This window comes from Centruroides vittatus, unplaced genomic scaffold (assembly GCF_030686945.1).
Source record: "Centruroides vittatus isolate TY-2023 unplaced genomic scaffold, ASM3068694v2 contig_453, whole genome shotgun sequence".
Classification (NCBI taxonomy): domain Eukaryota; kingdom Metazoa; phylum Arthropoda; class Arachnida; order Scorpiones; family Buthidae; genus Centruroides; species Centruroides vittatus.
Genome location: NW_027122249.1, coordinates 1,906,709 through 1,921,407, shown reverse-complemented (window position 1 = coordinate 1,921,407; position 14,699 = coordinate 1,906,709). Strand labels below are relative to the sequence as shown.

The 14,699-nt window shown below is 35.3% G+C and overlaps 1 protein-coding gene across 2 annotated transcripts in view; it reads left to right on the top strand.

Annotated features, from left to right (window-relative positions):
• Positions 1-11,248: 11,248 nt before the first annotated feature.
• Positions 11,249-14,699, top strand: part of LOC136977294 (serine/threonine-protein phosphatase 4 regulatory subunit 2-A-like) — a 56,694-nt gene continuing 53,243 nt past the window's right edge. The window contains exon 1 of one of the 2 annotated variants that reach the window (XM_067272770.1): positions 11,249-11,445. In XM_067272770.1, coding sequence (XP_067128871.1) covers positions 11,406-11,445 — 40 coding nt within the window. In that variant the 5' untranslated portion in view covers positions 11,249-11,405. The remainder of the gene's footprint in view (positions 11,446-14,699) is intronic. The other variant, XM_067272769.1, reaches the window with a different exon arrangement.

Sequence of the window (14,699 nt, the reverse complement as noted above, 5' to 3'; positions counted from 1 at the left end):
ATAGTCTGGAAGAAAAGATTGGATCAACATGAGACGAACCTGCAACTCGTGCTTACCTCGCAGACATGTTGCTAATTATGTTAAGGGCTTCATCTAATCTCTTCCAGATCAAGTAAATGATTAACTAAATTAAATGTAACCATATTTCAATTGTGTGTAGAAATGTAGACCAAATCTCTAATTTCATAGTGTCTTTAGAGTTAATAACATGGACATAATTAGATAAAATGTGTATTTTCTAATGAAGCAGCCATTTTTTTAATTCTTTGGTGATAATGGGATGCTATGCACAGAAATAGACTTGCTTATATTTATAATTGTGTGATAGCATTAAGTAGCATAAATAACTATAATTAGTGGAAATTCTAGTTTATTGACTTTGACATTATAAACTTGATAAATTATTTTGGGACATGCTGTAATAGCATTAAATGACATAATATCATCTATGATTACAAGCAGATTTTATTATTATACCAAAGTGGTTTTAGTGCCACATTACATTCAATCAGTTTAAGATAAAATGGAGTTAGTTTTGGTATTATCTAATATTTTTTGAATATATTGGGTACATTCCAGTATGCATCAGTCTCACCATGACTTGTGTGCTGGCAAATGGTTTAATAAGCTTTACTGGAAACTACCAAGACATTGGAAGTAACAGGTACTATATTGGCTTTTACAGATTAATTTTGTCAAAATAACTTTTGAGTTAGTACAGATGAATAGTAAAAAAAGCATTATTAATATAACTGTGGAGAGTGCCATACAGTACTGCTTTATCAAAACTCGCTATATCTGCAGAATGACAAGTGCAAAGTGCATCAGTCACTGCACCGACAACTTGTTGGTGAATATCAGAATGCATTTTAGTACATTGTGCTCACCAATGTGCTATTTGATGCATACTGGAATATACCCATTCTTTACAAACAAGACTGTTTATTCACTTAATATATTGTTAATGTTTTGTACTTTATTAATGTTTTCTCTCTTACAATAGCTTGATTTCAAAGTACAGTATACTATAAGTATATTCTATCATAAATATTAACTGAAATGTACAATAAGAATTTTTCCCATTGTTAGCTGCATTTAATGTGATAATTATAGGAAGGGGTGGAAATTTTGTCTATTTTAAAGAAAATCGGTATAGATACAACAAATATTTTTCTGAAGCTATTGAAATAGTTGCAGAAATTGATTAATTGTGCACATATTACAAATGACATTCTTTCCCTTTCGATTTAAGAGAAATTACAGATGATAAAATAGAAGTTCCAAGAGAGGTGGAGGTAGAAATATGGAAACAAACAGTGATATTAACTAAAAATCTTTAGATGATGTCTCAGTGTTTAGCTAAGAATAGTTTATGCTACATCTTAAACTTATAAGTTTGACATACCATTGAAAGAAAGCATTTCTAGACATTGTTGTGGGTACTGTTGGATAAATTATGAGAAATTCTGTTGGTCTTCAGATTAGGGCCAATCAAATAATCTATGACCTCATTTTTTTAAACTGTCCAAAATACATCAAAAAAGAAAAGCAAGAGTCCAATACTGTTATATATTATAAATGTTAATATAGATTGCATGATTTCCTATAATACAGTAATTCAATTCCTGTAAGATGAAACAAAGATGGCTGCCTTATTTTCATGAACATGCTAAATTCTGTAGTGGTATATGTTTGCAAGATTTATTGCCTTAGAAAACCTAATCTTAATCTTAAATTTCAGTGAAAAATTGTAAGATCATATATATACCTGTAAAAAAAGTAAAAGCATACTGTCAAGAAGGAAAAGCAACTTGTGTATATACCAGATACAGTGCCAGATTAACCAATAGACAAATAAGACAGATGTCTAGGGCCTTGTTTCAGTATCTTTCTCTGTTTTAAACTGAGTTAAAAAATTATATAAGAAATTTAATAGGACTGGATAGGCTAAGGTCTTTAGTAATGCTTCCTGTAGAAAAAGATACTCATGAATGGCTAGATTGCAAAGATGATCAATTTTCCAAAAAGAAAATCCGAAAATGAAAAATTTAATTTTATAAAGGCTGATTAATGACTATAATTATTAGGGGTAAATCGTGACCAAAATTTTTGGGCATGCTGAAAGTTGTAATAAGAATAATAGGCCTATCCCTAGCACCAAACAATAGGCAGAAACATTATTTGGTGTGAATAAAAAAGTATGGATTATTATAAAGCCCATTATATCTACACATGAAATATATTATAATGAAAAAGTATTAAAAATTTTTTAATTAAATTTTTGTGGGCCTTTGACACTGGGGGCCCAGGGCTTAAGCCCTATTAGTCCCTAGTGTTACCACCCAACCGGGAATTGACTCATTGTCCAGGTGAAGTTCTTGCAAATATTTTTATAAATTTACACCATTTGAACAGTGAAAGACCTCACACTCACTGAAACTCATCTGCCATTCTGCCGTGTTACTCTGTTTACGCCGACGTGTGATGCACAACCTGCTTCTCAACCTTTTTTTTTTTTTTGCTTGTATGTCCATACACGTCTTCTATGGAGCTAAATTATCTGTTCTTTCTTTCTTTCTTAATTTAGGTTACATACGTTACTCCTACGCAAGTCCCTAGTCCCTAACTGTAACTGATTTAGAACCAGTTACGTAGCATGGGTGTCAGCTGCCTGAGACGGAGGAAAATTTCGCTCCCCCTTAAATAAAATACAGGAAATCCCTACAAGTCAGTACAGACGGTGTTGTCAGTCACTACAATGAGCAAGATGTCATTATTATATATTCGTTTAAAGAAAGGGGATTCCCCTGTTTCGTCACAGAATAAGTAATAAAAAATTCCGTGCTCATTTCAATCGGTCCGAATCGTAGGTGCGACAAAAATATGAAATGAAATGGTTCAAATTTTTACAAGATATTATTATTATTATTATTATTTTATTGTGAAAAAATGCCGACCCCTAAAAAGTGCCACCCGGGGCGGGCCGCCCCTGCCGCCCCCACTACACTACGCCACTGTTTAGAACAATCATGCACATTATTCTTTCGCATTGTAAAATGACATTGCGCATGCGTCAGGAACTTCTGTTCGAACAAACCTGACCTGCCGTCTGGGTCAGCGATTTTGTAAAGGTGGCAACACTTATGGGTACGTTTACTTCTGAGCTAATTTTGTTGGGTGCGTTCGTTAATAGCGGTCGTTCTGCGTCTCCGCTACTACGGGAGTGCGCTGCTGTTTGTAGGCATTTAGGAACGACGGTGAAAGAAAGAAGGATGGTGACGCCCGCACAACCGATAGTATGGTGATGAAGGAATCTATAATTCTAAAATATGAGCTTTTAAAGGCAAAAGAAGAGTCCTAATTGTAAAATTTAACCATAAAATGGATTATTTGTTGAAAGAGCATTCAAAATAGCCACGAAAGAAATTCGTAAAGACACATCACCGCATGTACTAACTTGCGCTTTCACAATTTCTAAATTTTCATTCATAAAACTACATAATGGACCCCAAAACGAAACTATCTGAGCCATGGAGGACGCCATGTTACTTTCCACCGTAAACTACTGCTACAAGCGGCCGTTTTTGCCGTTCGACGGCGCGCACTCCTACCGGAATTTAAGAACGCATTCCGCAGGAATTTTTAAACGGATGTCGCTCGCGCGGAGTTACGCAGAGGAATAAAAGAACGCACCCATTGTCAGCACGCTCAGCCTGTATACTTTCGTCCGAGCGCCACACTTATTGGCGTATACTTTAGAGCTATGTGACGTCATGTTTAGTGAAATTGGTAAGCTCAGAGCAAGGTCCTAGAACCTTGAGCTCGGAGTGCTAGCTACTTTGTTGTCGAGCTTTGCGCTAATTCAATATGGCTGCTCTTGTGAAAAAAATACTTTCTATACAAAGTAATAAAAATAGAATTATTTTTTGGAAAAATAAATGGCAGAAAGTATTTTTATTGGTAAATTTCTATTTGTTGTATAAAATGTTTACAATGATCTTTTTTTTATTGGGTAAGGTTCAATAGCTTTAGATGACTTTTTTCATAAACAGATGTTAAAAAATTAAGTTCGACTCATTGTTTATGATTAAAAGTAAAGTTTACCTTATATGCATTTGGAATCTTCAGAAATGTTATGTTCAGAGTATTAAATAAATCGTAAACAAATGAACAGCATTAATAATAATCCAAAACTACATAAGTTTGTATAAAGGAGACTTTCAAAAGATTCTCTTGTAAGTCTAAGGTGCTGTTCAAAATTGGTTGGATTATAAAAAGGTACAGTCTCTTCAATAAAAGTTTCTATGTTGTTTATTTGATCTTATTTTTCTTTTTACTTCTTTCATTTTTTCTACAATTATATCCACAATAAGATCATCCTCGTCTGATTCGGAATCAAGTAGTTCTATCTGCAACACAACATTTAAAATAGCAGCTTTGACAATATTATTTGCAGGAAACCTCCATATTTCTTGTTAGTATTTGCGTTTACTTTTGAACTGGACATGTAAGCACGAATACACATGCTAATAACGTCACTCTGGTGTTCAAAAGTAAACGCACCCCATTAGTCTATGTAGATCCGCCCTGTACACGGGTACAACAAGCTTTCGATACAATCTAGCCAAATTAAATTCTTCAAATGCACTTGTTTGCTGGGGAGAACCTCCATATGAGCAAGCAATCGAGTTCCCTCAAGCATTGCACTGACTTAAAACGGCTAGCTGATAGCTGCCAACGTAAAAGCACACACAAATGATAAAAAAGTTTACACGTTAGAATAAATTATTATTGGCACATTTGTTCTCATATAAAAAGTATATTGACAGTCAAAACTTTCTCTGAAGCATGTGGCACATGCTAAGCAAGCCCAGAGAATTTACCCCCAATGATTATATATTTTTCTTTATACCAGAAACTCTTTTATTATACAATTATTATTATAGCTCATCTTTGACTGCGTGACTTATCAATACCCAACTCGAATAAACGAAAACAAATTTGGCCTCGAGATCGAACTCGAACATGAAAATGATAAATTTATACATTTCCTAGATTTATCTATACAGCTGGATAGCCAAGGAGTTTTCCACACTAAAGTCTACAGAAAGCCCACTTACAACCCGATATTCATCCCATGGAACTCGCACGACCCGCCAGCGTATAAACTCGCAGCATTCAGAGCGCTCGCCGCTCAAGCACACACACACTGCAGTAGCACCCAAGACGAAAATAAGGAGATGAATTACATCATGAAGCTAGCTAAGAAGCACGGGATCAGTCACAAAGCCATCACTAGCCTCACCACGACACACACTAAGAAGAGAAACCTCCTAAACACAGAGGAGTTTATGTTGATGGACTATAGAGCGGCACTGAGCAGCATATATAGACGCATAGGAAATGCTACAAACAAAAGAATAATATACAAAAGGAGTCCCACTATATACCAACTGTTAAGAGCTGATAAAGACCCCCCGGACACTAATTCCCTCCCGGGAGTTTACAAAATCCCAATTACGGACGCACGGAGGCAGAATAAATTATTTTACATTGGTGCCACCAGAAGATCACTCAAGGAAAGGCTAGCGGAACATCAGAGAAACATAAGAAACGAACAGCCTTGCACAGCGCTGGCGACTTACGTCCTAGCAGATCCCCAGGAAGTCCAAGCCGAATGGGCCCAAGCAAGACTAATACAAACAGTTCGTAACATAAAGCACCTACGTTATACAGAGGCATGGCATATCTACAAAGCTAGCCAGAAAGGGCAATCCATAAACTTCCGAGAGGCTAGTAAAATATCTACGGCCTGGCGCTCAGGCGACACGTAAACGCCAGAAAGGCGGATTTGCAGAAGCTTATGCTGAACCCGCCGGTCAGTCTCCGCACAGCCCCTACCCTTCCCTCGGTATATGAGATGTTCAGCACGCACCATATTCTTCTGTTAGTATTTTATTTTCAATATCCCCACAAGGCATATATTATTATTATTATTGTTCACTGTTTGTTATCTATCTTTACATTATTCTCTTGTATTGTATTATTTAATACTCATCGACGTAGAGATGGCACACGCTATCCTATTTAAATGTTCTTCTTAAAACGTTCCAAACGAGCGATCGTTACTGCTAAACGTTCTTATGTTCGATTTTTTTCGATGTTCTAACCTGAAGAAGGTCGTTAAACACGATCGAAAACGTTAATTAGATTCTATTAAACAAGGCTGTTTATATAAGGTGGTACGAGTTGGGTATTGACAATTATTATTGTATTAGTGTTTGTATTCTCTATTATTATTAAACATTTTAAGTGATAAGATTTCTTTGGAAGCAACTTATTTAGATGGGGCCCTAATTTAAATGTTGTCTAGGCCCTCTAGAGGCTTACTCCAGCACTGACCAGATACTGTATATAAATGAGTTTCTTTTATCTAAAGAGAAAAATTGTACATTCTGGTATACTTGGTATGTGTTATAGTATATTATGGTAAGATTGAGGAACTGATATAGAATTTACATTAGTGTTCCTCTGTCTCTTAACATAAACCTCCCACCAAGCTGAGCTACAATTTCTAGTACCTAAACAAAAATGAAATGAAATAGTAGCAATCATTTCTTTTAAATAGCTGGAGTGGAGAGAATGGGTTGTCCATGTACAGTACTATTAGTGGCAAAATGATTAACATTGAACGTCTCGCATACAAATTCAGGAAGACCACTAATGTTTTTCTTTCCATTTGCATTTTTGTCTTGCAAAACCTTTTGCATCCCATTTCCATAGATTCTCGAGGTTCTGCAGAACCCAGTTTGACAAATGTCAGTTTATATAATGTGGGTTCCAACTGTTGTCACTTCAGAATGTCTCTAAATTTTGATGGATGTAAGAGGAATGAATTTCTCTTCATACCTAAAGATGACTCATTAAGAAAGAGAAAAATATATAAGTTCTTACCTTAAATGTTTGTTTCAATCTGCTTGATCTGATAAAACTTTCAATGTGATGTATACCATTTTAGAAATTTAAACTGTGAATAAAACTGAACCTTATATTCATTAAAGAAAAGGTCTGTTTGTAGACATTAAGGCATGGCAACAATTTTTTCAATAAGTTTATTGTTAACTGAAATCATCTATCATAATAAATTAAACGTGTTTATTTTTTATGTAATTCTATACAAAGGATGGTATTTTCTACTTCTGTTATACTATATAGTTATTCCTTTTTTTCTCAATGAAATCCTCACGTATCAGTAAAAACTAAAAACAAATACACTTGAAATTATGCTGATGTTTCAACTGTTTCAAGACTGTACACACAGTTTCGGGGGGTTTAACCTCTCCAATTTGAAAAAATTAAAAAATTAAGTAAAATTAAAATTAAACAATACATTTAGGGCTGTATTTAGACATCATCATTGCAGCAGCACAGCTATAGCTGATCTGAGTCAAACTCAAATAAGTATGTTTGTTGGTTCAAAATACATGATTAGAAATTTAATGGTTTTAACCACTTTGCATTTAAAAATATATTACTGTATTATATTTTTATGGGGCATGACTGCTGACTATTCGGCAGAATTTGCCAGTATGGGAGTGAGATAATCCAATCCTCCTGTAGCTGAGTGCAGGGCCTGGGGCAAATCTGAAATTGCAGGGCTCTTTCTAAAAATAAACTAAGTATTAGTAAAGAAAAAGTTTACATTTTAACTATAAAACATTATTATGCTGCATCCTTCTGAGCATGGGGCCTGGGGCAGTTGCCCCAGTTGCCTGGCCCTAGGGGCAGCTCTGGCTGAGCGTACAGCAGTTGAACAGAGAACAGTGCAATGGACCATACATGCACATATAACAGTTCTCAGACCTTTGAATTTAAATTGAACAAAACAAATTTGCAATTTTTAATATAGCTTTTTGATGAGAAATTACTGTGTGTAAAACAGATATTTATTTTACAATTTATTATTAAAAATATTTTGTTTTAAGTCAGCAAAGTGATTATTACAGTGATCATACAGAAATCTGCTGAAGATATAATTAAATTTTAAATTTAGATCTTTGCCCTTATAACTGCTCTACTTAAGATAGATATTTATATTTCTCTTTGAAAGTCCCATTAAACAGATATCAGCTTAGTCTTAATAAAATTCTTACAAATTCTGAAGTAAAAAGACAACATAGATGTATGCCCACTTATTAAAGAAGCTTCTAATCCAAGTTACTTTTTATGAAACAGAAATTTTTTTAAAGGCCCAGTCATTTGGATTTATGAAGAAATTTTGCTCAGAAAAAGTAAATTTTGAACCAAAATTCATATTTTAGTTTTTTTTCACCCTGTAAGAACTAAGATGGCTTTTTTTTTTTCATTTGTGTGTTGCTTGTCACAGTTCAGCCTGGTGACAAAGAATGGAAGATTAATCAAATTCACAAATTTCAGACATTCCAATTAAGACACCTCCTAGAACTTCCACAGCATGCCACTGCTTTAGTCTGTCAGAGGATGTCCATTTATTTTTTGAGTTTTCTGATATATTAAAAAACAAAACATTAAAAAATGGAAGTCAAAGACTTTCTTTTTGACTTCCATTTCTTCTTATCTTCTTAGCCACCTTTTATCTCTTATCCATAGTTACCTTTTAATCTTCCCTCTTAAACAACTTTAGTGGACCAAACATGGCAAAAAAGAATTTCAATTTGAAAAACAACCATGGTAATATGTGCTGCTAGGATTTTATATAACAATTTGGCATTGATGCTATTACCAAATTTTGGGTTTATTTTATTACAGCAATGTGACACATGAGTAATCTGCTAAGGGTGGATGCCTCCCAGGAAAGTTTATGGGAAACTGGCACCTATTTAAAAGTTACAAATGTGAAGAAAATCCAAAAAACTCCATAGTCAACCCATCAGTGAAGTGTGAATCCATGACCAACTAGTTAGTGTTCAGTGGTTTTATCTACTTGGCCACTGTGGGATAACCAAATTTGGGATAGTGAGAAAAATATAAATTTAGTTTTACACAAAGAACTAGGTGTGTAGTTTTGTGATGTGAATGAAGAATTAACATATAATTTATACATTAGCTGATCTAATGGAAGAAATTCTGACTATATAGCACAATTTGTTCTTACATATATGTTAGGCATTTTTACCAAAAATAGGTGGGGATTTTTTTTTCCCACAGTGAGGGTAAGCAGGGGTTGGTACCAGAGTGGGAAAAAGGAATTTGTTCAACCTTACTGTGCCTATTTGTAGGTGAGCAATGAATACCTCTAACATAAGTGAGTTATGCAACTATCATATGGCCAGTGTAAAAAGGGTAGATTTGAGCTCAGTCAGAATGTATTGACAAAAGCTACTTTCAAGTTACTGTACTAAGCCTGCTTTACTACATCCCTTGAATCCACTAAGCAGTGGAGTAAGATGTGCTATACATAGCCAGGAAGTGCGCTAAGGTAACCAACCAGTTCATTTAATGGGATTCCCATGATTGAGAGTCCACACCAGAGGCAGATTACTATTACACCGATTACACTTAAGCCTACAGTCCTCAGAAGGGAGAGGGTTCAAGCAGTGCCGTAACTAGGGTGGCACCAGTGGTGCCCAGGCATAGGGTGTAGACCCTGGGGGGGTGCAGAAATGACCTGAACCAAGTTTTGGGTCATAGTTTTGTGGCATAGTTACAGATGCTTGCACCGGGCACATAAAAGGCTAGTTACGGCACTGGATTCAAGCAAACAAATGGTTTAATTGATACATTGTTACAATATGTTAATCATTTAACATAATTGATTTTAGTTTATTCAACAGAGGCTGAGACAGGGCAAAGTCAGGAGGAGCTTTACAAAAGTGTAACCTAGAGTTCCAGAGTTGTAGTTAATCCACTACTGTGTTAGATACCTATACCATGAGAAACTATAGTAATGATTAGTGGAATATTTCTGGGGGCAGCATGCAGCAATAAGTAGCCAGATTGGCATTATCTTTGATTCTGAGTCAGGTGTAGCACAGTGCAGAAAGCCAAAGTCTCCACTGTAACATAGTATAGAATGTGTCTAATGGGAGTGCAAACATAAAGCCCAAGCCCAAGAAAACCTGTCCCCATTGCTCTGAGGAGTTTGTCATTGCCTGGAGACATCTGCTTTAGAGATTTGTACTCTTGCCAAAACACATCAAAGTAAACTAATAATGGGAGGATTTTGTTTGGAATGTCAATCCATTTCTTCCTGTATGGAAGGGATGTCTTACAGACAGATTGTCTGCACTGTGATACAGAGTTCTTATACCCATTTATGTGCACAGAAACTTCTCTTCCTGAGATCTCGTGAAAGCTATCCGACAGTAATATCACAGGACTATATATTTGATCAGTATATATTGTATGCGTGAAGCTAGGAAATTCCCCAGGTCAATTGTTTAAAAGGATGTGGAAAAACACTACTGTTTCCGTAAGGTGTTTATCTACGGAACCAATTTTTAAAAAGATGATCACGTGACATGAAACGTGCATAACACGTCACGACGATTTGGAGAGTTTCTTCAAATCCGAAATTTTATTATTATTGAATAAATGAAAATAATATAACAAAAATACAGAAATCATTGAAATTTTATATAAAATGACAGCTTGTTACTATAGTAACCGAAGCCGGTTTTCCTGTTTGTTTAAAAATTGTTCAGCCTGCCAATACCGGAAGGGAAAGCAAAATTTTAAACAAACTTCGACCAATGAAAAATGCATTAAAAATAATAAATAATGAGAATTTAAAGCTAATACAATTATAAATTTAAACAATATTTTTAAATTAATAAAATAAATTACATCATTATCGATGACATATCGTATATAAAAAAACAGCGGCTACTTATGACATCACGGCATTCGCGCGCGTAACATCCGGATTAAAACAAATTTCCTTTTTAAATGCATAATGATGTTCGTATTTAATAAAAATTAATAAATTTTTGTTTCGCTTTAGTAAAAAGATTTCGTAAATTAATTAACGACATAACGGGAAATAACGTGTGTGTATTAAATATAATCAAATGACAACATTAGCGCCACCCCAAAATTTCGTAATGATTCCATTTTAAATAATAAAAATATTTGTTTATTTTTATATATTTCCTCATTATTATCTTTACTGTTCAAGATTATTAATTTTCTCACATAGAAATGGAATAAAATTTTGTTTACTTTAAATAAATTCAGATAAAATTGTATGTTTATGCCAGTCGGAACGTTGTGGTTGCTGACGTCAGATCATTTTGACTTGGAGCAAGATGGCGGAGGTCGGTTCTGTTTGAATTGAGTCAGTCGTTTGGTTAGAGTTGGACGAGATTTGTGAAGTAATTCATGTTTTGTCAGTGAATAAAGGTGTTGATTCGACATTATAAGAAGAAATGGATTGCAACCGAGAGACAATTCTCGATGAATTGAACGGTAAATGCTTTTATTTTTGTGACAAAATTTCGATTTTTTGTTTTGTTGATATTTTTTTCGTGTGACATTATAATTTTAACGTTTGTAAACATTGAACTAGGGTTTAATCAACCGCTTTACATCGTTTCAATCAATAAAAGGCCGTTTAATTCGATTTTAAACGTGCAAACGTCTTTAACGGCTTCCTGACGTTTAAATTACTTTCCGATAGAAGAAATTTGTGTTTATAATTGGTGTAATTTAGTAATTAATCGGTAACTTTACAGAATTTTGACGTAAATGCATCCAATGGTAATGTATTTTGAATGTTTAATGGCATAAAGGGTGGCTCAAAACTCAGTTAGCCATTTTAAAGTTTAAATTGGTGCCTTGTTAATTTTTTCAAAAGTTTGCAATTGTACCATTTCAAAATGCTGGATTTCTTGCGGTTAAGTAACTTTTTGGCCACCTTCTACATGCAACACATTAAAGCATAATCAAATGCAATCCTTACAGAACATACTTTGAATGTAATGTAGTGTAGTATACTTTGAATTAATTTAAGCCGTAATAGCCAAAGGTGGAACTAATGCTGTATATAAAGACGCCAAACGCAACTTATGCGCTTTTCTGGCAATCGGTTTTAATTGAAACTAATGTTTTTGGCCCAATTGATAAGCCTTCGTTGGGTTTTTAAATAGAGATTCTCTGTTTGAAAACACTGTTTGGTGTCTTTATATTAATTTAAGCTTTGAAAATTTTCCTTATGATTATTAGAAGAAAAGAGACATTAAGATGCAATTTTAAATATATGTTTTTTGTTTATAAGAGTTTGTTTGCATTAATAATGTGTATTTTATTTGCCTTTATTTTGCCAAATCTTTCAAAAACAGTGAGTTGCTTTTTTTTTATCTCAATATAAATTAGGACAGAAGCTTGCTTTGTAACCGTGTTACTGTTGCCAAGCATGTGGGAAATGCACATTTTAAATTTCTTTTTAAAAAAATGCATTTTTTTATGTAACTTTTATTTGAAATCAACAATTAAATAGGTTGCTAATTTAAGAAAGACAAAACAAAATATTTAATTAGAAATGCTTTCATTCTTACTAGCTTATGATTATGAGTATGTTGAAACACTGTCAATGTGTTTATAATTTGACAATAGCCTGAGTAAGGCCATTTTCAAAATATTCCATCTGAACATCTGAAAATTTTTATAGAATACATAAAGTTTTTCTTAAACAATTTCATCGGGGAAGAGCAGTCCAAGGAAAGATGAACTTTATGAATGTTCATCAGAACATTGTTCACTTTACACTGATAAAGGAAGTTGAGTTGTTCCTCGATCCACGTTATCTTCAAGGCAACTATCAGTCTTAATGTATCTAGAAAAAGACTAGTTTAGTTAGTTACATACTTTATTTATAAATAATAAAGTAAATAACTAGCAGACACTTGAAATTTAATAGACTGTAACTTTAGAATCTCAATTTATGACACCACCTCTGAGAAATCAGATTTATGATGTTGCTTAACAACAATTTTCTAGAAATCAATTGTCATAAAAATGTGGATCTGCTGTATTGTGTTTGTGTTATCCATTTTTAGTTAAGATTAAAGTTTTTGATTATTTGCTATTAATATGTTATTAACTTTTGACAATGTTAAGTCAGGAGATTGGTAACAGCAAGAGATCCAAAATCTCTTTACAGTGTTACTGAAGTCAATTCTATAAATTTTTTGAAATACAGGATGTTGTACAAAAAGCAACTCTGGTCTAGTTCAAGTCTGGTACACTGTGTACACCCCAGGTAGTTTATCTTTGCTAGGCTTGTCTTTTTCATTGAGTAGTAGATGAAACATAGAATGGCATCTTCTGAACACTAAGCGTACTCCTTGTTGTCTTGCGATTTTTTTCATATAAGGATTTCAAGATTGGGTTGTAGGCAACTGGGATTATGCATTGGTGTTGTTCTACATTATTCCCAGTATGTGGAGTAGGTGGGAGTCCCCCATTGAATTGTGATAATTTTTGCACGATGTCGAACAAGACTAATGCATAATCCTGGTTGCCTACAACCCAATCTTGACATCTTGATATGAAAAAATTCCAAGACAACAAGGAGTACACTTAGCATTCAAAAGATGCTCTTCTATGTTTCATTTACTACGCAATGAAAAAGACAAGCCTGGCGAAGATAAACTACCTGGGTGTACACAGTGCCTCTCAAAGACCACCGATGTGGCGGGGACTTAGTATAAATTGGCGCCGCGTCCAACACAATAGGGGTTCTTCTTCTTCTCTACACAGTTTATATGGAGATACTAGCCTTTTCGACTCTGACTCCGACTAGACTGCGCACTCTGGTCAATGGAAACGACTGGTGTAGATGACGTAGTTCTCTAGCTCCATCACATGATGGCAGGGGGGTGGTGGTTGACGGAGGCTCGTAAATAGGAAACAAAGTGCTGATGTGGTCCAAGTTGATGTTCAGCGAAGCACTCAGGTCGTTTTGGGCACTAGTGTAGTGGGGGCAATACAACCAGAAATGGATAGTTGTCTCCTGTTCCTGGCAGTGAAGGCAAATCAGTGAATCAGTTAACCGATGGGAAAATAAGGTGTTTAAAGGAGCTGTCTCTGTTTGCAGCCGGGCCAACAAGGTTTCCATATGCCGATTCGATGTGTAGTGGTAGTACCAAGGGGTAAAGTGTCGGAAATGGTCCCTGCCTTTACTCCTTAGTTCAGCTGACCAGGAGTCCATTAAACAGCGGATTGTGTGAGCCAGGTCGCGCGACAGCAGTGTTCTCCAGATAGAGCCGTTTGATGTGTAATATCGCACTGCTTTGTTAGCCGCTTCGTTAATGAGGATTTCTGTGTGTCCGGTGGTTCACCCTGCCACACAGGCCATCCTCTGCTTGCCTATACTTGCTGCCAGGTCTATGATCAGCACTGGAGAAGAAAAAGTCATGTTTGCCATGGCATGTAGTACCAATAGGCTATCAGAGAAAATAGCTGTTGGCCGGTCGGTCTGTGCAAGGAGCTGGAAAGCCCTTGGGCCTTCACCCCAAAGATGCTACAGGTCTCATGGATTGACCAAACTTCAGTTATGTTCCTACTCAGGAGCACTACCCTATGGCCATTTGTGCCCTGATTTTGGAGGTGTCTACCCCAATTTGCTCCCAATCTGGCCATTTGGTTGACGCTGTCCACTGGAATTGTGCTCCCATTGCATCTGGAGGGAAATCCAACGTGTTATGGTAGTCATCTAGACT